Raw genomic sequence first — 24,828 nt, forward strand, 5'->3', positions numbered from 1 at the left:
TCAGAGGAAACTGTTCCTTCTGAAAAGTATATGACATCGCAGTTCATACACCTGGAACCACTGATCAAATTCAGCCTCTGGACTTTTTTATTCTGTGCCTATAAAACATATTATCGCACTATCTACAGCTATACCTTGGAGGGTAGCCAGTTTCGCGACAGACTCTTTTGCACTCGGTTGCATGCCATCACTTCTGTCACTCCGTTACACCAATGTGATTCTATACGCATTCTTAAAGAGTGGATACTTAGCTAACGTTCTGTACGGTTTGTAAATCCGAAAGAGTTTGCCTTCAATCTTGATTATGCGAACCTAGTAATATTTGTGGCGCGCCATTTTTCATTCGGTGCTCATGGCGCAAGTTAAAGGTTTGTTTTGAACATTTCTTGAATGCCAACGATGTCCATTTCGTGAAGGGTAATACATACATCCCAGAGCGACTGGTCACTGGACCTCTCAGACATTCATTTTCTGTCGCCCTCCTGACACACAAGGTGAGTGATTAGCAGCTAATATTTTTCCTGTCATAACTGTTATCACAACATTTTCAAATGAGCCATACTAAAGATTGAACTTACCACGCAAGGGGTTCCTTGTTAGCAGCGTAGGCCAGTCTTGCCCCATATAACGACGGAGCCTGGCATGACAGCTCTGCTTCGCGTTGTTTACACCGCAGTAGCCCACTCTGGTCGCATTGCTTTCCAATTTTAGTAACTTTCTGGGATTCTTTCGCGAAGATTTTCAACGTCAACATTAGTAAACGCTATATCAGTATAATTGTCTTTCCAAGAGATACTGAAAAAAACTAAACTAAACCATACTCTGACCGAACACGCCATGTAGGCCCAACGGCACCGACCGTCCGCCCGCAGGCGTCACTAGATGCGGATATGGAGAGGCGTGTGATCAGCACACCACTCTCTCGGCCGTATGTCAGTTTACGAGACCGGAGCCATCAGTCAAGTAGCTGCTCAGTTTGTCTCACAAGTGCTGAGTGCACGCCGCTTGCCAACAGCGCTTTGCAAGAACTACTGAATGGTCTTATGAAAAGTGTACGGTTCCATAAAAAAAAAAAAAATAAACATTTGATTCAATATCTCGGTTGATACCTGAATTCAGAGCATTATTCATACAAAATACCACGTGCCCCTCAGCAAAGCGTCAACTGCGGAAAAACGTTTTTTGATATCTGGAACCGTTCATGAAATAAAAGGGGTGTTACGTTTTACATGATTCATCCCTTACAGAGACACTTTCTTGATCAGCGTCTATGGCGCAAGGATACAGAGATTTAGTTGTGCGTATCAAATTTTCTGCAGTGGGTCTGAATGCAAATTAACAACATTTCATTACAACATCTACAAAATACACGAGGGTGTATTGCTAAAACTGGTAGAAAAGCAACAAAAAATGTTTGCTTCATAAACAGTTGACCGTACTTCTCGACGTCGTCTCCTTTGAGGGATATACTTGGTCCAACGATCCTCCAGCTTTTAAATTCCATCATAAAAATAGATAATGATTTTACTTTTGTTTCGAGCCATAGTCAAATAAAACTTTCTGAAAAATATAGCCGCCATTTGACTGTACAACAGGTAAAATAGGTTGTGTCAAACTCTACGAAACACTTGTTGACTGCAGCTATCACCTCCACACAAAATGGAAACTTCTTCCTAGGAAGCCAAAGTTTCAAGAAGTCACTTGCGGCTAAGTCTGTTGAATAGGGTAGATGAGGAACCAATTCAAAGCCAAATTTATACACTTCCGCCATTATCGCTGATGCGTAGGATGGTGCATTATCCTGGTGAAAGAGCACTTTTTGTGTGCCAACCTTGGACTTTTTTCAGCCAATGCAAGTTTTGTATGACTCAATAATGAAGCGTTATAGGGTGCAGGTATGGTTACGCCTGTTTTCAAAGTAGCCTATGAGGATTATTCCTTGGGAATCCCAAAAACCAGTGGCCATCACCCTACCATCTGACAAAATGGTCTTTGCCTTCTGTGCACTTTCACCAGCTTTTGTGCATTGTTTTCACAACCGTTTTGACTTTTGTGTATAATGACATATCCAGGTTTCGTCAAAAGTCACAAATCGACACAAACAGTCTTGTGGATTGCGATTAAACATCGCCAGACGTTATGCTGAAATGTTGTGTCGGACGCTCTTTTGGTCGACTATGAGCAATCGTGGCACCCATCAAGCACACAGCTTCTTCATAGCCAATTGTCCATGCAGGATATAATGCACTAGCTCAGTTGAAATGTCTACAGCCTCAGAAATCTCATGAATTTTTATTCGGTTTCTTGGATTACCATATGGATTTTGTCAATGGTTTCCTTTCTGGTGACCTTAACTGGACAGCTGAAGCACACTTCATCTTCGGTGCTTGTCAGACCACGTTTAAATTCATTAATCCAAAAGCAAATGGTCTTCAAGGGTGGTCAGAGTCTGCATGAACTTATCCAATTCCCTTTTGATTTCTGCGGCAGCCTGACCCTTTAAATGAAAATGTTTAATGACAGCACAAAACTCGGTTTTCTCCATTTTCAGTCTCAGTAGACACACTGAACAATTCAGATGGGTGACAACAATGAACTGTATGCTGTTGAAATTCTTTATAAGATCGTTGTAGTAACCAAGCTTATTCCAACCTTGAAGGCACAATAAAAAACAATCCTCATGCGCCAGATTCTGCTATATAAGCTGTAATGTTAATAATCTGATTATTATTTTTCCAAATCTACGATATTTGCTGTGTGGTCTGAGGCACCTTGCCACCGTTCGCATGGCTCCCCCCAGCTGAGGTTCGAGTCCCCCCTCGGGCATGGCTGTGTATGTGTGTTGTCCTTAGTGTAAGTTAGTTTAAGTTAAATTAAGTTGTGTGTAAATCTAGGTACAGATGACCTCAGCAGTTTGGTCCCATAGGAACTTACTACCACCACCATGCTTATGGCTGTATGATATTTCCGAATCTGGCAAAAATTTCCCGTCAAAATTTCATTTTCTTGGATACATTAACAAGATAATACGTAATCTTTCTTACCTGTTATTCATGTTAGTCGTTCATTTCCACTCTGGTAGTCTGAATCTATGGATTTCGCTAGTAATTATAATAGTATAATAACCACATAAACAAACAGCGATTGGCATTCACCTGCTCAGGTTTATTCAGCTCAGCTCGTACAGCCCCATCCCCTTTTGTCTGCGGGAATTTTTTTTATTTTCTGATGTGATGGGGATTCCCCTGACAGAGACATCACGTACACTGTGCACGCATTCAAAAACCAACTTAAGAGTCTTCAAAAATCAGCTTAGAATGTGTTCAAAAATGTTCAAAAACCAACAGGCATGCATTTTAAAATCATATAATCGATAGATCAACGTGTGGTGTTGGCACTTTGTGAAACAAGTTTTTTTTCTTCAAGTATATGAATTTGGTGCCCCCTGAAATTGCCGCCCAGGGCAGATCTGGACCTGACTGCAGCTGAATGAGTTTGAATCTTGTCAGGTGGCTTGGTTTTTTTACATTTTTACGTCTTTATCAAAACGACTTTGTTCATTATATGTATGTACTTGTTTTATATCTATTCTTTTGTTACAGCAATTCCATCTATTTTGTTAATAGTGGCATATGTGGGCAGGCAAATAATGGGAACTGATTAATAATTGCTGCTTGAATAATGGAAAAAAATGACCGAAAAGAATAGTTGAAAGAAATTGGAAGGTAATTTATAAATTTGTACACATATCCTGGGTGAACTTCAACTGTTACCGATAGCAACTATCCTTCAATGTCAATACATTTAAGATCAATATTCATAATTCGAGTTACGTACCGCTTCACATTAACTCCATAGTACATAGTCCTGATGATATTGCCGATGCAGGATCTCGGCGGCGGGCAAAATGATGAACAGACAGATGTCGTCGTCGAGAATGTTCGAATAAACTTTGGTTTCCTAATAACTTTTTATAACACTTTTTAATGTACAGCTGAAATACATATTTTTAAACAATACTGGTACGACGGATCTAATCATACGTCCGCCCGCTACCACTTATAGAAACAAACAGGTGAAGATACAGGAATCAATAAGTTGAAGAGCGTATTTCTTCTTCCTTTTTTTCATGTAGATGTATCAAAACATTATCCTTGCAACAAAAGATTCGTTAATTTATCTTTGTCGCGGTCTATAAGTCGTTCAGTTTACGTATAGCTTAGATGTATAAAAAGAATATAATGAAAGAAGAAAAAGATAATAATATAATCCAACATATTTTTCAACTTCTCTAACTTTTTCTTCCTTCTTCATTTTCCATTTGGGATCTTTGGGCATGTGACTTTAATTATTTTAATTTATCTCTCATAATATTTAAACATTTGAAACTGCTGATGTATTGTTCATAAACAAAATATGAAATAATCTATTTATACTGACTGTGTAATGATGCCAAAAATGTATTTTTCATTAAAAGCCGTACTTTTCTTCGATGGTTAACGTTAAATCAATATTTAAAACTGTAATTCTTATTCCACTTTGGACAAAGTGATGTAGATGAAGAATCTATATAAAACGAAATTCAAGCAAAATGAGTAATAGAAATAATGAATGCAATAACAAGGAGAAAAATACAGGATGATAAAATGGAAGAATTAAATCGAAGTTAATGCATAAAAGTAATTCAAATCAACAATGCAGGAAAAGATAGATTGCTAATTACTGGAAAGAAGACATGTCAACTTGCTGACAGGCACTATTAAAAGACACTCACACGAGCTTTCAGTCATAGCCTTCGTCACTTCACAGTGGTCACTTCGTCAGTACACACACATACACACACACACACACACAGGACTGCCAACTCCAGCATCTTGGGCCGGAATGTGTGTGTGTGTGCGTGTGTGCGTGTGTGTGTGTGTGTGTGTGTGTGTGTGTTTCTCTTAATCGTGCCTGTCTGCAACTTGACATGTCTTCTTCATGGTAAGTAGCAATCTATCTTCTCCTACATTGTTGATATTCCTATCTGGATTTTCCATTGTTTAAATAATTAAATCTCATGCGCAAAGGCTCCAATATGAAAAAGAATGACAGGAAGAAAAAATGAGAGCAATTTTAAAAAGTTGATATGTTGATTAAAAAGAAGTGACTAAGTAACAGAAATTAAAAAATTAAATTTTACCAATTAATTGAATAAAATCAATGACCGGAGTCATTTTGATAAAGATCTAAAAATAAAATATTTCAAAGCACCTGATAAGATTTGAACCAACAACCTCATGCACATGATGCCTGCACCTTAATCAGTATACTGCGCAACCCATCTGTGGATCGTCCCTTTTTTAAAGCTGAAGTGCATCACATGAAATTTTGATTCCCCTTCCCCTCCCCCTTCTGTTATTTGCAAACATGGGGCCACCAGGGCCAATGGCTTTAGGATGTGAAACTTGTGACTTTCACCATCACTATATAGATAAATTCAAAAAGTCGATCCCACCTCTGGGGATATATCCTCATTATCGTTGTACAATATGATAGGTTTTCTTCCTGTTTCAATGGTGTATGAAATGCAGAAAAAATTATTGCTTAAATGCCCTTGTGAGTAGTACAAGTAGTCCAATTTTGTATTCACTGTTCCTAAAGGAGTGATACATGAGGGGGTGAACTATATTTCTAAATTCTTCACTGAATAATTGTTCTTGAAACATTCTAATTAGGCTTTCACCAAATAACTGCAGTCTATATTCAAACATATGCCAATTCAGGTTTTTCTGTGTTGCTGTGACACTGTCTGATGAATCAAGTAAACTTGTGATCACTTTTGCAGCCCTTCTTTGAATATGTTCCATATACCCTGTTAGTTGTGTGTGTGGGGCTTACATATTTGAGCAGTGTTCTAAGATGGAGTGCATGAATGTTTGGTCAGCAATCTCCGTTGTAGACTGATTGCATTTTCCCAATATCCTGCCTAGGAACTGAAGCCTGCCACCTGATTTACAGACTATCAAGCTTACAAGATCATGCTATTTTATATCCGTACAAACCATTGCTGTCTGAATTGACTTAGTCCAAATGTGAATTACTGATAATGAAGTCAAAGGATACTACTTTTCCATATTTTGTGCACAGTTTTACATCTGAAACAAGTTGCCAAACTTTGCACCACTTTGAAATCTTTTCAAGAACTTCAGCTCTCTTTGGATAGTGCTTCATTTTACATCTACATCTACATCTACATACATACTCCGCAAGCTACCTGACGGTGTGTGGCAGAGGGTACCCTGAGTACCTCTATCGGTTCTCCCTTCCATTCCAGTCTCGTATTGTTCGAGCAAAGAAGGATTGTCGGTATGCTTCTGTGTGGGCTCTAATCTCTCTGATTTTATCCTCATGGTCTCTTCGCGAGATATACGTAGGAGGGAGCAATATACTGATTGACTCTTCGGTGAAGGTATGTTCTCGAAACTTTAACAAAAGCCCGTACCGAGCTACTGAGCGTCTCTCCTGCAGAGTCTTCCACTGGAGTTTATCTATCATCTCCGTAATGCTTTCGCGATTACTAAATGATCCTGTAACGAAGCGCGCTGCTCTCCGTTGGATCTTCTCTATCTCTTCTATCAACCCTATCTGGTACGGATCCCCCACTGCTGAGCGAACAAGCGTACTGTAACCTACTTCCTTTGTTTTCGGATTGCATTTCCTTAGGATTCTTCCAATGAATCTCAGTCTGGCATCTGCTATACCAACGATCAACTTTATATGATCATTCCATTTAAATCACTCCTAATGCATACTCCTAGATAATTTATGGAATTAACTGCTTCCAGTTGCTGACCTGCTATTTTGTAGCTAAATGATAAGGCATCTATCTTTCTATGTATTCACAGCACATTACACTTGTCTACACTGAGATTCAATTGCCATTCCCTGCACCATGCGTCAATTCGCTGCAGATCCTCCTGCATTTTAGTACAATTTTCCATTCTTACAACCTCTCGATACACCACAGCATCACCTGCAAAAAGCCTCAGTAAACATCCGATGTCATCCACCAGGTCATTTATGTATATTGTGAATAGCAACGGTCCTATGACACTCCCCTGCGGCACACCTGAAATCACTCTTACTTCGGAAGACTTCTCTCCATTGAGAATGACATGCTGCGTTCTGTTATCTAGGACCTCTTCAATCCAATCACACAATTGGTCTGATAGTCTGTATGCTCTTACTTTGTTCATTAAACGACTGTGGGGAAATGTATCGAACCCCTTGCGGAAGTCAAGAAACACGGCATCTACCTGTGAACCCGTGTCTATGGCCCTCTGAGTCTTGTGGACGAACAGCGCGAGCTGGGTTTCACACGACCATCTTTTTCGAAGCCCATGCTGATTCCTACATAGTAGATTTCTAGTCTCCAGAAAAGTCATTACACTCGAACATAATACGTGTTCCAAAATTCTACAATTCATTATAGATGATTATATCATCTACCAAAAGTCTGAAATTTCTATTTATATTGTCTGTCAGGCCGTTAGTATACCAGAACTATATAAACAGCAAGTGTTGCACCAGACTTCCCTGGTGCACACCTGAAGTTATTCCAACTGCTGTGGATGACTATCCATTCCTGATAACATGCTGCATCTTCCCTACCAAAAAAATCTTCAATTTAGCCACAAATTTTGATTGACATATTGTATTTTTGTTCATAAAAGTTGACATGTTATTTAGTCAAATCTTCTGAAAGTCCAGAAAAACTTCTTCCACCTGATTACTTTGCTCCATGGCTTTCAGGGTGTCACGTAAGAAAAGCACAATTTTGTTACACATACTGATAACCATGCTGGTTAGCATGGAGGAGATCATTCTGTTTAAGGTATCTCATTATGCTCCAGCTCAGACCATATTCTAAGAGTCTGTAATAGTTACACACAATGGATGAAAATATGCAAGAAACAGCATGAGTGTAAATGTCAAACGTTCCAAGTACCAAATCCCACATTTCTCAGGAGAATCAAATTACAATGTATCTCTTTTTCTACATAACTCATATGTATCTAAAAAGATTGAGAAGGTATTCTCACACCACAGAATCATGTTGTTCATCTCATCACTGCCAAAAATAACAAGACAAACTACAAAATAAGTGATTTGTTAAGAATGTTCTAGGGAACTTCTGGTTTAAGTGCCAATATGAAATGCCTTTAATACTGAGGCACTACTTCTTATTTATAATAATACAAGTACAGAAACACAGCAGTAATGTTTTACTTAGTTGAAGTGTAGTCAAGAAAAAGCATTTCTTAAATCTTTTTAATTTTTTGCTGGACAATAACAACATTAAAATCAAGAAAAAAGTCAGTATTGACTTCTGTTTCTTACACAACTACATTCTTGGAATCACATGTTGTAAATGTTATTGTAGAACTCACTGTGCTGTTGAAGAAGAAATGGAAACTTCATCAATTGGTCCTTTTGTTATGCAACTGATAAACATGGTTGGTCTTTCAGTTGATGTACCCCATGGCGTACATCAGCTATGGTCTTTCATCTTTTGCACACATTGACATTTTTCGAATCTTCCATATCAGAGTAAGAATTTTTAATAGGTATTTTAAATAGACAAGTATGAGACACATCAATCACACTACGTTTCGAATGTAACATTTCTATATTGATGACAACATTTCAACTTCATCTTTAAAATCAAAGAAGTCAGTTGTATGCATTGGAATTACATGGAATTGGTTCATAACTATAGCTGGCTAGTTTAGTCTTGTGTAAATCTCGTGGAACAAAGACCTTCATTATCTTTCATTTTCCAGACATACATTGATTTGTCTGTTCAATTTTGTGACTTCCTTTTACTATTTTTAAAACCCAATTACAAATAAATTTTATTGATACAATCAAAAGCTCGTATGCACTCTACTTACCACACAAACTTTGCTTCAGCTAAATGAAGGAGACTTTGATGCATGGTACTGGGAACTCCAGAGAAACGCACAGCTTGGCACGAAGACCATGCACTGTTAAGTAACAAATGTTTAAAATATTTTCTCCATGATATGACACTTGGAACAAGACTAGGAACATGCAGCAGAGTACCAAGAGCACAATAGCACTAAAACACTTTTTATGAAAAAATGATATTGAACATCAGTCATTTTCACTTTTGTAGGTTGTATTGCATTTATTTGTTTGTTTGCATTTTTGCATATTTGTAATGTTAAACATTCTCCATAATTTACTATTATTTTTCTTTCTGATTAATGCATTTCATTACGTAGCATATTTGATATAATAGCCTGTTTATCTGTGTGGAACTTGTGTTTCTCCCAGCATATAAAGTGTTCAAAGAACTTATGGGGTGGCAGCAACAACAGAGATGAAGATTACAGTCCTAGTAGTAGTTTATTCATCCAGCAACAATGTACATTGTATGTATTTCATCAAAGAACATAGTATAACAAAAATAAGATGAGGGTGTACAGTTTCCTACATAATATAATTGTTCATTATACTCATCACAATATTTTTGGGCAATACAACTTTGACTACTGTAATAATGAGAAGGATCTTTTACATGAAATACATTACAAGTAAATAATTGATTTAACACTTTTGTATAGAAAAATTAACATTGAGGCTGTGGCAAGCATTTGATTTAAGGTACTATGCGTATATAGTAAATGAATGTAGTTACTTGTTGCAAGGTTACTGCAGATATTCATTTATACTATAATAGCGGTTGGTCATTAAGACTCTAAATATTGCTTCCTTGAATGTAGACAATGTTTTTATTCTTTTATCTGAGTTGAAAGTTTGTTGTACAAAATAGTGCACTGAATGTTGGTTTGTTTTTATGTTAAAGCCTTGTTTACTCTTTTTATGTGGATGTCATTGCACATTCTTGTATTGTAGGAATGAAGATCTGAGTTGGTTGTATAATTATCAATCTGCATTTTTACATTAACAACACTTTTTTTTATATAGAAGCATGATAAGGGTAGAATATTTAGGTGTTGAAATAACTGTTTGGAAGATGTTAGCCTTGTACTGTTTGAAATTATTCTAACTGCTCGTTTCTGTAATGTGAAGGTGGTTTTCATGTTTGCCTCATTATGAGCCCAGAGAGTTAGGCCATAGGTGATAGCAGAATGGATGTAAGCAAAGTAGACAGTTCTGCTACACTCTCTACTACACACAGTACTAATTATGTGTAACGCAAAGCAAGCAGAGCTTAACTTGTTGGTGAGGTCGAGAATGTGGCCATTCCAGTCTAAATTTTCATCAATTTGCACACGTATGAATTTTGTGGCAGCTACCCTTTCAATTTGTTTATTTTGAATTTTGAGATTCACATCATGATGAGACTTTGTTTTCTTGTAATGCATATAATTAGTTTTTGAAGTATTTAAGGTTAGCCTGTTCAGTTCAAATCAGTTTTGTATGTATTCCAAAACTCTGGTTGCACATGTTGGCAATACCCTAGTTATGTCTGTTACAACAATATTTGTGTCATCAGCAAACAAAGCTATGTCCGTACCACGGAAATACAGAAGCATCCGATTCCACCCAGCTCTTTTGCCCCATGATGTCACAAATATGGCGGAAACGACCATAAACCATGAATCCAATATGGCGGGTATGACGTCATTACAGAAACTTGAATAAACACGAAAATACATCGAAAAACTGACACACACACGTTCCACAAAAAACCTAATGACACTAACGGGACAAGTGCAGCAAATCGGGGGTTTTTGGGTGGAGACAAACTAAACAAATTTAGACACACACACCCCCATACAAAACCACACAAAATGATGAAAACAACTGACAACACAAAACTCCCCAAATTCCACTAAACACAATATCCTCTGGAATCGTACACTTCCCTTGACCTACGCAGGTCAACAGCAGCTCCCGATCAAACAAATTGGAATCGAACACTTCCCTTGACCTATAAATCTCAACAGCAGCTCCCGATCCCACAAATTGGAATCGAACACTTCCCTTGACCTATATAGCTCAACAGCAACGCCGATACCTGAACAGCCACAACCATAAATCAGAATCGAACACTTACCTTGTCCTATATAGCTCAACAGCAACTCCCCATAATGGCCAACAAACAGCCACAACCACAAATTGGAATCGAACACTTCCCTTGACCTATACAGCTCAACAGCAACTCCCGATACCAGAAGAGCCACAGCCACAAATCAGAATCGAACACTTCCCTTGTCCTATATAGCTCAACAGCAAATCCCAATAATGGGCAACAAACAGCCACAACCACGAATTAGAATATACCACTTCTCTTGACCTGTATAGCTAAAATGGAGACCCCGAGTCCATAAATTGGAATCGAACACTTCCCCTGACCTATATAGCTCAACAGCAACTCCCAAAACCTGAACAGCCACAACCATAAATCAGAATCGAATACTTCTCTTGACCTATATAGCTCAACAGCAACTCCCCATAATGGCCAACAAACAGCCACAACCACAAATTGGAATCGAACACTTCCCTTGACCTATACAGCTCAACAGCAACTCCCAATACCGGAACGTCAACAACCACAAATCAGAATCAAACACTTCCCTTGGCCTATATAGCTCAACAGCAACTCCCAATAATGGGCAACAAACAGCCACAACCACGAATTAGAATCTACCACTTCTCTTAACCTGTATAGCTAAAATGCAGCTCCCGATTCCATAAATTGGAATCGAACACTTCCCTTGACCTATATTGCTCAACAGCAACTCCCGATACCAGAACACTAATAGCCACAACCACACATTATAATGGAACACTTCCCTCGACCCCAATAAACAACAAATACACTAAGAACAAGAAAAATAAAAACTTACCAGAACAAAGTTCCGGCACCGCAACCTAGGTCGGCCACCATAATCACACACACAGGCACACACCCAGCCACACACACAAACACACACACACACCCAGCCACACACACACACACACACACACACACACACACACACACACACACACACACACACACACAACCACAAACCAACGAAAAAATACACAACCAAAAGCAAGACCCAACCCACCCACACCCCACCCCCCAACCCAACCTCCCCCCTCACCCCAAAATAAAACACCCATAAACAAAAACCAAAATAAAAATAAAAAAATCTCAATCATTCACACTATAACTCAACAAAAACTGCAACAAAATAGATCCTCCACAACTAAATCACAAACCAACACACTCCCTCCCCCCTCACAAACACTAACAACAACTAAACCCCCCCCCCCCCCCTCGAGCAGCAGCGGCCCACCCACCCAAATTCACCCTAACTAACCAGTTTCGGCCTATACATTTTACTAATAGCACTTTAATAAAAAACAATAGCCCTCAGAGATGCTCTTCCACTACAGTACTCATCTAAATGAGACTGAAGGTTGGAAGAGCGCCTCTTCCCCATCCCAAGAACTGACTTAACGGCCCCCCACATCCCCTCTATAGTATTTGTACAAGCCCCCGTCTCATAATTTTTTAACTCTAAACTATGGTTAACTACTAAATGATTGTAATCCCTCTCACCCAACCCCCTATAAGAAGAAAATGCATCTAAAGCTACTGTGGAACCCAGTTCCATATACTCCTCAATTAACCCCACTAATTCCACCTTAGACCACCCCTCCACAACCCTGAAAACAGATTCAGAACACCTACCCCCCAGTACAACAGCCCCCACACCCAGATACCAACCACAGACTTACCCCTCCCATACTTCCTTTTCCCAAACTGCGACTCGTCCACCTCAACAACAACCCCAGGCCCACCCAACTTACCCCTGCACTTAATAAACTTAGAACATACTTCATGACAAAACAAAAACCAGTCAAGCACACTCCTCTCATTCACGCCAGTCTCATGCGCGCGAAAACTATGTGAGGATCTATAACAAAAATAATGTCATCAATACAATCTCGCGCATGCCCAACCTAGACTTCTCGAACCAGGAACACAATGTATCGAGCGCCACAGGCCATCCTTACAGCAGCACCACATATAACCGTCCCTGGTCCGAGATGCTGGAACTTTGGACAATCTCATTTCATGCCCACAAATAGAGCACTTCACAACCTCCGCTAATAAACCAAAAAGCTGCAAAAATGTAATGAGCTCCAACGGAGTATCGCCCATCATTGTATTCAGGCGAATGCTCTTGATTTTATCCTTCATATCCATATGTAACCAAAAACAGCAACCAATTAATTTACTCAAATTAACACATGACCTACAGCGAACAGCACTACAATAACTTTCACACAAAACCACTAAATCATTAACTCACTGAAACAAATTCCACTCGAAACACAGCCAAAACATGAACAAGTCACTAGAATGAGTAAGACCAAACGGAACCCATTACACCACACAACATGAAACCCATAAACACACCACCAGAGGGCTCAATGAACCACAACACAACATCTACAAACACGCCACACTCACAAACCAAACTCCACGCCGTCATGACATCACACACCACAGCAGCCTTACATCACGCCGTCATAACGTCACACACCACAACAGCCTTATGTCACGGGTCAAAGTCGACAGTTGGAATATTGATCTCATTTCATGGTCTTGATATCATTAATATAAATAAGAAATAAGAGAGGTCCTAGGATGCTACCCCGAGGTACTCCAGTTAGTACAGTCTGCATGTCCGATCTGTACACAATGATTTGGTTTTTATTGTTTGCTGAGTTTGCTTGTTTGTGATGTGCGTCTTGGGCCAAGGGCATACCCAGGATGTGAACTGAAAAGGGGAAGGGAGAACAAGTCATATCAGTTTCACGGTGAATGGTAAGAGAGATTTAGATTTCATGACAAATGGTTCAGTTACAATTCTACCAATCTATATCCATTACATATTCTGCCTTTCTTTATCATCCCCACCTAAATAATGACATTCAAATTCCGTTGCCTCCAACACTAACCCGAAGTATGGCCAGGTGAAATTAATTAATCACTGTAACATATCTATCATCTTGTCAGCCAAGTGTAATTTTCCAAACTGTGTATCATCATGCCCATAAGGCTCCATGTTTCTCAAAGACCCAGATCCTTTGAAGGATCAGAGAATGGTGGGGATATGAATGCGGAAAGATTGCAACATTACACAAAATTGAACAGACATCTCTAACATTCACTTATATATACCACACATAAGGGTTACAACACACACTGGAATACAACGGCAATATAAAATACCTGAAAACACTTAAAGAGGAAAAAAACTAACAATTAAGAAGGATACACCAGCATAAAGTAAAAGTGAAACTCCTTAAAATCTTCTGTAATTCCTAGCTGCATACATTCACTCACATTGGATCAGAAGTCTTAGCTACTTCTTACTAACACTCTTAGAAACTCTAAATCCCTCCTGGAAGCTACACTGATACTTCAGATCGTTATGTTCATATGATTTTTAAAAATAAAAAGAGGGGTGTAGCATGTAGGTCCACATTTGGAATGCAAACAGTAGTGATTCTGCTCGGCATTGAATTGACAAGTATTTGTTAGGTTTCTGATTTATATGGCAACACATGTCTATGCACAGGTCACACACTCCCCTAAATTGGGCCCAATAGCATCCAAAATGAGTCCCATTGGGTTTACATCAGGCAAATTTGGTGGCCAAGACATTACCGTTAATTCACTGTCGTTCTCCACAAACAACTGACCACAATAATGCTCATGTACACAACTGTCATGGTGACTTTGATTATCACCACAGATTCCATGGAAACCAAAGTGAATGTCCCACATAGAGTAACACTGTACCTATCTGCTGTGCTGCTGGTGCAGTGCATGTTTCAGAAAAGTCGTTGAAACTCGATGCGCAAGTCGCCGAAGTGGCGTCAAATTGAAACACTTGCACCCAGTGAACGGTCTACCTGGTGGGAGGCTCTAGTCACAAGACATTTAAATTGTTAGTGCATGTTTCAAGCTGCCATTTTCCTTGATGAGGGCAATTCAAACATGACCACTGACCTGGTATAACAAGAGATGTGATTCTTCTGTCCGGACAACGTGTTTCTGTTGATCAACATTCCAGTCTCCATTACCCTTGCTCACTGCATCATAATTTATGATCTCATTGTGTCAACATGGGAACACAAAGAGTTATCTGCGGTGGAGCCTCATGTTCAGCAATGTGTGCTGAATGGTATGTTCTGAAACACTTGTGCCTATACCATTCTGTCTTTAGATCTGTCACAGATCACCGCCTGTCCTATCATACAGAGTGGGCTAGGTTCTGACTTCCACATTCTACGATGAGCTGCAAATGTCCAAAACCTTGTTGCTTACTCTTGGATTCACGAACCTTCAACCACTTTCCATGGAAGCTCACTACAGTATAAGGCAAACATCTAACCAGATCCATCTTTCAATATGCTCTTTCTCAGGTGCCAGGTCATAACAACTGCTTTTTGTCAAAGACGCTTATGTCAGCAGTTTTCACTATTTGCTTGCCATATCATCACTTGAATGATTCCCCATTCATTTCTGCTCTGCTTATATTCTTTCCTTACCATGTCACATGCCCAGAATGCCACCTGTCTGACATTCACTCTCACAGTGGTCAGAGATCATAATGAAAACATTATTATCTTCTTAGTATAGGCTCGGTAACAGTAAGTTACATGTTCTTCACTATTCTACCAAACAGAATTCAATCCTCTCACCTGCAAATTAACTACACTGTGCTTGCTTTGACACTTTATCTTGCAGTATTCAGACTGTGTCTCTCTGCTTTCTGCTGATCCAAGTAGAATTCCCAGCCTCTTCCTTCATTATGTTTACTCACTGCCTCGTATTATCTCGCCACACCCTGCACTCATTATTCACTCGTGGACTGCCTACAAGTATTAACCACCCACACTCCCTACATGTTCCCACACCACAACACACTTTCAGCCTTTTTACTCATTAGACTGATTGTCTCATAAACACCCAAAAAAAAAAAAAAAAAAAAAAACTGCTATAAATCATTTTGTTCCTTTTAACCCCACTGATACATTAGGTCCTCCCACATGAATTTCCCAATATATCTGTAATTTGAAATCACAAATATTACTTTTAAAAAGGAAAACAACACATTTTAGCTTATAACCAACAACTGTTTGCTGTTCACAAAAAGCTTCAGAGTTCATGGATCCATGTCTCCATAACAACTTCAGGTACTGCATAGTCCTCATAGCAGCTGAGAATGGCTGCCCAGAGTAGTCCAGCTTCTTGTACCCAAGCACATAGCTAAGCCTCCATTTTGGCTCCATGTAGTTGCTGCACAATACATGTGAGCCATTCTCTTTCATGAGGAATTATTCTCGAGGGAGATGTTATTCTCCCTACAGCTGAGGTAGGAGATTTCCCCCAATCCCCTTTTAACCAAAGGCTGAGAGGTGATGACTTGACACATACCAACTGAACAAGGCCTGTTTGTGTAGCGGAGTATGGCCTAATTGGGATAAATGTTAAAACTTACTCTGTTCAGTTTCCAAACAACAATTATTTTTGTAAAACATTCTTATGCCAAAAGTATGATGCTAATTACACCTCTAGTTCAAGATTACCAAATGGCAAAATTCTATGTAGGTCACTGAAGTTGTTCAACAGGGCTGCTGACTGTACATGGATGCCATGACACATTTCAATAGGTTTTTTTTTTTTTAATCTGTAGCCTACAAATACATACTCTATGGAGATCTGACCATCACTTCATAATGTGCAGGTGATCCGCATGCTCTTCGTGGTGGTGGCAGAGTTCTTCGTGTGCTGGACACCACTGCACGTGCTCAACACATGGTATCTGTTCAATCCGGATGCAGTGTATGCCTATGTGGGCCGCACAGGCATTTCACTGGTGCAGCTGGTGGCATATGTGAGCTGCTGCTGCCATCCCATCACATACTGCTTCATGAACCGACGTTTCCGCGCAGCCTTCCTTGGTGCTTTTCGCTGTCCCCGCCGCAGGTGAGCAAATTAAATTTGTGCATGCACTAGGCAAGAAGAGACAGGACATACTGTCTCAAACTCATCAGCAATAATTCCAAGAGCATCAGAGTCTCAGTGCAAATCATGAGCAGCATTGAGGCACCGTGTATCTCAAAACAAACATCAAGTCACACAACAGGACACATTACAATAACATAAGACACTTCATCAACTTCGTTCCCTAGTGTTCTGGTATGCTTGTTTGGCTGCATAGGTACTTTAATTGGCTTTTGAGCACCAGATAGGTTTTACCAATAAATTGGATTGGTCACAGGCACTGAATTTCACGTTTTTAGCTCTTTTCAAGTATTCAAAAGTGACTCTACCCCCTCCCACAATGAATTTTCTGAAAGTGCTATGGTAACACGTAAATTTAGTGGTTCTAATCACACTACTTGTAAACCAAAATTAATTTCAATAATCTGGCATAAGGCTAATTCCACGGAGACTGGAGATGTTTGCTGCAAAATCTGGACATAACCCTACAATATTATCTAATGCTGAATCAAACAGTGGAAAACCCAGGATGGAATGTAACAACATTATGAAAAGGAAAGCTGCTACTCACCATATAGCAGAGATGCTGAGCTGCAGACAGACACAACAAAAAGAGTGTCACAAGTAAGAAATAAAGCTTTTAGCTATTAAGGCCTTCATTAACAATAGACAACACGCACACTCTCTCTCTCTCTCTCTCTCTCTCTCTCTCTCTCTCTCTCTCTCTCTCTCTCTCTCTCTCATGTGAACACAACTCACACACTCAACTGCAATCTCAGGCAACCAAAACCACGCTCTCTCTGGTTTCAGTTGCCTGAGACTGTAGTCATGTGTGAGTTGTGTTTGTGTGTGGGTGCATGCATGTGTGTGTGTGGGCACGCGAGTACGTCTGTCATCTATTGTTGATGAAGGTCTTAATGGCCGAAATCTTTATCTGTGACAGTCTTCTGTTGTGCCTATCTATGACTCAGCATCTCTGCCAATGCTGAATCATTAGAGTGGTCTTACTTTCCCCCTTTTAGCCCAAACTTTTGTTCACCATTAAATGCTCTTCAGCCCCTTTCGCCAGTACATTAAACACAAATGTAATGTGTGTTCTTTCACTCACTCCCATAATGGATTAAGATTGTGCCCCTTCCAGAAACTTAACTGTTATTTTCTTTCTGAGGTACCTAAAACTGTTATGATATTAGTATACCTAGTAACCCTCTAGGTGTAATGAAATTTCTTTTACTGTACTCATCCAGTATCTATTTAACAAACTAGAATGGTTCTTTGTCATTACACAGGTTGATACTGAATAGGTAAAACTAATAAAAGCATTGCTATTCCATCATAAATGGTGAACCGAAATTAAAACTTACTTATTTCACAGAGAACCTGCTAAAAATCTAAAAGATTCCTGAGTCATTGAAAAGAAGTTGAAACATGCCTTACATCTGTTACTTAAAGAGGTTGTGGTGCCAGGCAAAGTATCACTAGTGGCTGTGGTCACAATAGACATCCTTTTGGAATGCGAGACAAATTACATAATAAATTTCTCTGAAGATAAACTGGAAAACTCTTACTGGTGGACATGGTTAATATATGCACTACTAAGCTACTGCAAATAGGTTAAAGAAGAGTCATCAGCCCCACCTTGACATATGAGACAGCATTAAATTTGTCTCTATCCCAATACTAAAGATTAATGCCCTGTCGCTATCTAACTACATTCAGCAATATTCTGAGATCCAACCTCTAGACTGAAAAATGTACAATGGAAACAGCCAATACATCATCTCTAGCCTGATTTCCAGCAACTTACAAAGACAAAACAGGATAGAAACTCAAAGTCAATAAATAAAAAGTAAAGAAACACACACACTTGAAGTTTCCACAAAAATAAATGTAATTTGTTGGCTTCAACTGAAACTCACCAAGTCCTTCACTTATTAATACCACCTCAGGCCAGCTAATGGCTCAATACTCTCATATTAGCCCTCTTTATGCCAAGCACATGTATGCTCATTAAAATCCAAAACTTGCCTAGAAAAACAAGAAATGATGGAATAGTATTCCATGCCCGCACATGAGAATACGCTTTCATTACTTGTAGTCCATCAATATTTGAAAATTAACTCTGTTGATCACAAAGAATCACTACAATCCAACTTCATAAATCTTAACACTTTAAAGCATCACCTCTGCACCAGCAGTCTCCTAGCAGCTCCATGAAATACAATCAGGCATTTCAGCCAGTCAGCCACAGGAGCAGAATTCAAATGTTCTCACATGCCATTCCCTGCTCTTGCTAATCACACTTCTATTATAAGTGCTGATTCCTCTCAAGATTTTTCAGAAGTTTATTTCAACAGATGTTGAAGGACATTTGCATTCATGAGAAAACCCTTAAGCCATCATATCAGTTTCCAACAACAAACCAGTTCAACAGTGTATGAGAAAAAAGACCTAACATCTCCTGACTGACAAAAGTCTTGTTCCACCAGATGCTGGAAACTGGCTCTAATATCTTCAGCCACCAGGAGGAACGCCCCATGTTGTGGCAGAGAATTAAATAATATAATGTCAGCATATGTATGTCAAACTACCGGTCCATAACATATTTAAAAAAAAACTTCTGAGCATGTTTCTTGTAGACCCAAAATAAAGGTTTGGGATTTAGATTCCACACAACTCTGATATGTATATTAAACATATCTTGACTTTATCAGAGCATACACAGCTGATAGTAGTCTGCATTAAATTACAGACATGTTTTGTTTGAAGTATTAGATAAAAACAGTAGCTTAATACTGTAAGGAAGGAGCAGTGAATATTTTTTTTCAGATTTTTTTCCCCCTGATATACACAAACACATACACTAAGGTGAAAAAAAGACATGAGATACCTTCTAATATTGTGTTGGACCTCATTTGCTCAGTTTAGTGCAATAACTTCATGTGGCCTGGACTCAGCACATTGTTGGAAGACATCTGCAGAAATATTGGGCCATGCTGCCTCCACAGCCATCCATAATTGTGAAAGAGTTGTCAGTGCAGGATTTTGTGCACAAACTGACCTCTCAGTTATGTCCGATAAATGTTTGATGGGCTTTATGTCACACAATCTGTGTGGTCAAACCATTTGCTCAAATTGTCCAGAATGTTCTTTAAACCAGTCGCAATCAATTATGACCCACTGACATGGCCCATTGTCATCCATAAAAATTCCACCATTGTTTGGCTGCAAATGATCTGCAAGTAGCCAGACATAAGCATTTCCAGTCAATGATCAGTCCAGTTGGACCAGAGGACCCAGTTCATTCCATGTAAACACATCCCACACAATTGTATAGCAACCATAATTATATAGCCACCATCAGCTTGCATGGTATCTTGTTGGCAAGCTTCATGGAGTGTGCACCACACTTGAACACTACCATCAGAACTTAACAACTGAAATCAGGACTTAACTGACCCAGCCATGGTTTTCCAGTCATCTAGGCTCCAACACCTGTGATCTATGGGTAGCATCTTTGATTAGTAATAAACATGTCCTCAGCCCTCCAGCAATTTTGAAATTGCCACAGCTTATATTTTGAATAATAATCAGTATTGTCGGCCAAAGATTCCAGCATAAGAAATCACCCTTATTCTGCCAATGGCCTTGCCAAAGAGAGAGGAGGAGCAGACAGAGGTTCAGGAGACTCTCATGCCCTCAGAATGGGGAACTGCCCCTGTGTGCAGAAGAATCAGCAATGATCAATGGTATGATAATGCAGAAGACAATGGAAACCACTGCATTAAAGGCACATAATGCGTATCCACTGTAAATATGGCCTATAACTGGAAATTGTCATGATGATCTCTCCACTGGAAAAAGATTTCAGACTAGCATCCATTGGATGTCTGGGAGGGTACAGCCAAGGGGGAGATGACGATGAGAAAAAAATCAAATAATCAATGAAAGGAAAACATTCTATGAGCCGGGGTGTGGATCATCAGAAGCTACGAAGCTAGAAAATCTAAAAAGGGAAATGCAAAGGCTGACTCTAGATACAGTGCGAGATCAGTGAAATGAAATAGAAAGAAGACATTGATTTTTGGTCAGATTCGTGTAGAGTAATATCATCAGTAGCAGAAAATGGTATAATGGGACTAGGATTCGTTGTGAATAGGAAGGTCATGTTGCAATGAGCAGTTCAGTGACAGAGCTGTTCTCATCAGAATCAACAGCAAACCAGCACCAATAACAATAGTTAAGGTGCACATGCCAATGTTGCAAGCTGAAGATGAAGGAATAGGGAAAGTGTATGAGGATATTGAACAAATAATGCAGTATGTAAAGCTAGATGAAAATCTAATAGTCATGGGGGACTGGAATGTGCTTGTAGTGGAAGAAGTAGAACAACAGGTTAGGGGAGAATATGGGCTTGGTACTAGGAATGAGAGAGGAGAAAGTCTAATTGAGTTCTGTAATAAATTTCAGCTGCTAATACTGAATACTCTGTTCAAGAATCACAAGAGGAGGAGGTATGCTTGGAAAAGACCAGGAGATATGGGAAGATTTCAGTTAGATTACATCATGGTCAGACAGAGATTCCAAAATCAAATACTGGATTGTAAGGCACACCCATGAACAGATATAGACTCAGATCACAATATGTAGTGATGAAGAGTAGGCCAAGTTTAAGACACTAATAAGGAAGAGTCAATGCATGGACAAGTGGGATAGGGAAGTACTAAGGAAAGATGAGATACACTTCAAGTTCTTTAAGGCTATAGATACTGCAATAAGAAATAGCTCAGTAGACAGTACAGTCAAAGATAGTTACAATGCCACATCGTAAGTGCATGCTCTCATAAGTTGGCACTATGAGAGAAGACTAACTACGCCGACCACAGTGCCCTCTGGCTGACACTGTAGAGCTCGGCCCATTTTCACCAAGCGAGATGGCCTGGAAATATCTCTTCTACTACCGAGTGGGCTAGCTTGCTATTTAGACTTTGTATTAGTTATGTTCAGTTAAAGTTTGGACAGCAACAAGTATTTGTTAGTTTTGAGATTATACAGAACAGTCATCCTAACTTCACAGGATTAGACATGGACTATGGCTTCACACCTACATCCTCATCCTAGCCAAAGTTATGTATGCATTTGATATTCACTTTTGTTTTTGACTCTATTAAAAGTGTTAAAGTTACATGCAGTACCGAAGTACTTCACCTCTCCTGCTCCTACTCGCTTCCTTTACTCTCGACCTATATTACAGATGCAGTTCACAGGAGCAGATCCCCACACTGCCAATCCAGGCAGAATATAAAAGAATAAATGTCTCTAAAAAGGGCACTCACAGAAGTTGGAACGAAAAATGTAGGTACAAAAAAGTAACGGCATAGAAACCATGGGTAACAGAAAAAATACTTAAGCTGATCGATGAATCAAGGAAGCACAAAAATGTTCAGAGAAATTCAGGAATACAGAAATATAAGCTGCTTAGGAATAAAATAAATAGGAAGTGCGGAAAAGCCAAGACAAAATAGCTTCATGTAAAACGTGAAGAAATCTAAAAATAAATGAATTCCAGAAGAACTGATTCAGCATATAGGAAAGTCAAACAACCTTTGCTGAAATTAAAAGCAAGTGTGGTAACAGTAAGAGTGCAATGGGAATTCCAGTGTTAAATGCAGAGGAGAGAGCAGATAGGTGAAGAGAGTACACTGAAGGCGTCTATGAGGGGGAAGACTTTTCTGATGTGGTAGAAGAAACAGGAGTTGATATAGAAGGGATAGGGGATACAGTATTAAAATGAGAATTTGAAAGAGCTTTGGAAGACTTAAGATCAAAAAAGGCAGAAAAGATAGATAACATTCCATATGAATTTCTAAAATCAGTGGGAAAAATGGCAATAGAATGACTATTCATGTTGATGTGTAGAATGCATTGGTATGGTGATATACCATCTGTCTCTCAGAAAAATATCATTCACACAATCCTGAAGACTGCAAGACCTGACAAATGTGAGAATTAGTGCACAATTAACTTAACAGCATCCAAGCTGCTAACAATAGTAATATACAGAATTATGGAAAAGGAAACTGATCATGTGTTAGATGATGATCAGTTTGGTTTTAGGGAAGGTAAAGCTACCAGAGAGGCAATTCTGACGTTGTTGATAACGGAATAAAGAAAAATCAAGATATGTTCATAGGACTTGTCAGCCTGGAAAAAGAATTCAACAGTGTCAAATGTTGCTACATGTTTGAAATTCTAAGGAAAATAGGGGTAAGCTACAGGGAGAGATGGATAACATAAAACATGTACAAGAGCCAAGAGGGAATATAAGAGTGGAAAACCAAGAATGTAGCTTGGATTAAAAAGGATGTAATAAAGGGATGTAGTCTTTCACCCCCACTGTTCAATCTATACATTGAAGAAGCAATGATGGAAATAAAAGAAAGGTTCAGGAGTGGAATTAAAATTCAAAGTGAAAGGATATCAGTGATATGATTCACTGATGACACTGCTATCCTCAGTGACAGTGAAGAAGAATTACATGATCTGCTGAATGAAATGAATATTCTAACGAGTACAGAATATAGACTGAGACTAAATCAAAGAAAAATGAAAGTAATGAGAAGTAGCAGGATTGATGGTCTTGAAGAAGATAAAATTAAGGAATTCTACTACCTAGACAGCAAAATAACCAATGATGGACAGAGCAAGGAGGACATCAAAAGCAGACTAGTACTGACAAAAAGGCCATTCCTGGCCAAGAGAAGTCTACTAGTATGAAGTATCAAACTTAGGCCTTAATTTGAGGAAGAAACTTCTGAGAATGTACATTTGGAGCACAGCTTTGTATCGTAGTGAAACATGGATTGTGGGAAAACCAGAATAAAAGAGAATCAAAGCATTTGAGATGTGGTACTGCAGACAAAGGTTGAAAATTAGGTGGACTGATAAGGTAAGGAATGAGGAGGTTCCGCGCAGAGTTGGAGAGGAAACAAACATGTAGAAAACGCTGATAAGAAGAAAGAACAGGGTCATAGGACATCTGTTAAGAAACCAAGGAACAACATCCATGGTACTGGAGGGAGCTGTAGAGGGTAAAAACTGTAGAGGAAGAAAGAGATTGGAATACATTCAGCATATAATTGAGGATGTAAGTTTCAAATGCTACTTGAGATGAAGAGGTTGGCACAGCAGATGAATTTGTGGCAGGCTGCATAAAACCAGTCAGAAGACTTGTGACTAAAAAAAAGTCCAACTTATGAGGTCACCAGCCCAGGAGAGTTGCTGCAAGACGTTTCGTGCTGTTAGCAAAGGCACTCAGATGAGCTGTCTGCTGACATAGCCCATGAATGCCAAATTTCACTGCATTGCCCTAATGGATATGTTCATTGTACTTTGCATTTTGATTTCTGTGGTCATTTCATGCAGTGTTGCTTGTCTGTTAGCACTGAGATCTCTATGCAAACACTGCTCCTCTCAGTCGTTATGTGAAGGCCATCAGCCACTGTGTTGTCCATGGTGAGAGGTAATGCCTGGAAGTTGATATTCTTGACACTGTGGATCTCCGAATATTAAATTCCCAAATGATTTCCAAAATGGAGTGCCCCATGCCTCCAGCTCCAACTACCATTCTGCATTCAAACTCTGTTAATTCCCATTGTGCAGCCATAATTTTGTCGAAAACCTTCTTACATGAATCACCAGAGTACAAACAATAGATCCACCAATGCCATGCCTTTTATACCTTGCCTGTGCAATATGATCACCATCTGTAT

At 39.2% G+C, this 24,828-nt stretch overlaps 1 protein-coding gene across 1 annotated transcript in view; it reads left to right on the top strand.

Annotated features, from left to right (window-relative positions):
- Nucleotides 1–24,828, top strand: part of LOC126474214 (gastrin/cholecystokinin type B receptor-like) — a 374,680-nt gene that overhangs the window by 335,282 nt on the left and 14,570 nt on the right. The window contains exon 5 of the mRNA XM_050101678.1: nt 16,797–17,038. Within this exon, the coding sequence (XP_049957635.1) occupies nt 16,797–17,038 (242 nt within the window). The remainder of the gene's footprint in view (nt 1–16,796; nt 17,039–24,828) is intronic.

Source organism: Schistocerca serialis, chromosome 4 (genome assembly GCF_023864345.2).
Source record: "Schistocerca serialis cubense isolate TAMUIC-IGC-003099 chromosome 4, iqSchSeri2.2, whole genome shotgun sequence".
NCBI classification, from domain to species: Eukaryota; Metazoa; Arthropoda; class Insecta; order Orthoptera; family Acrididae; genus Schistocerca; species Schistocerca serialis.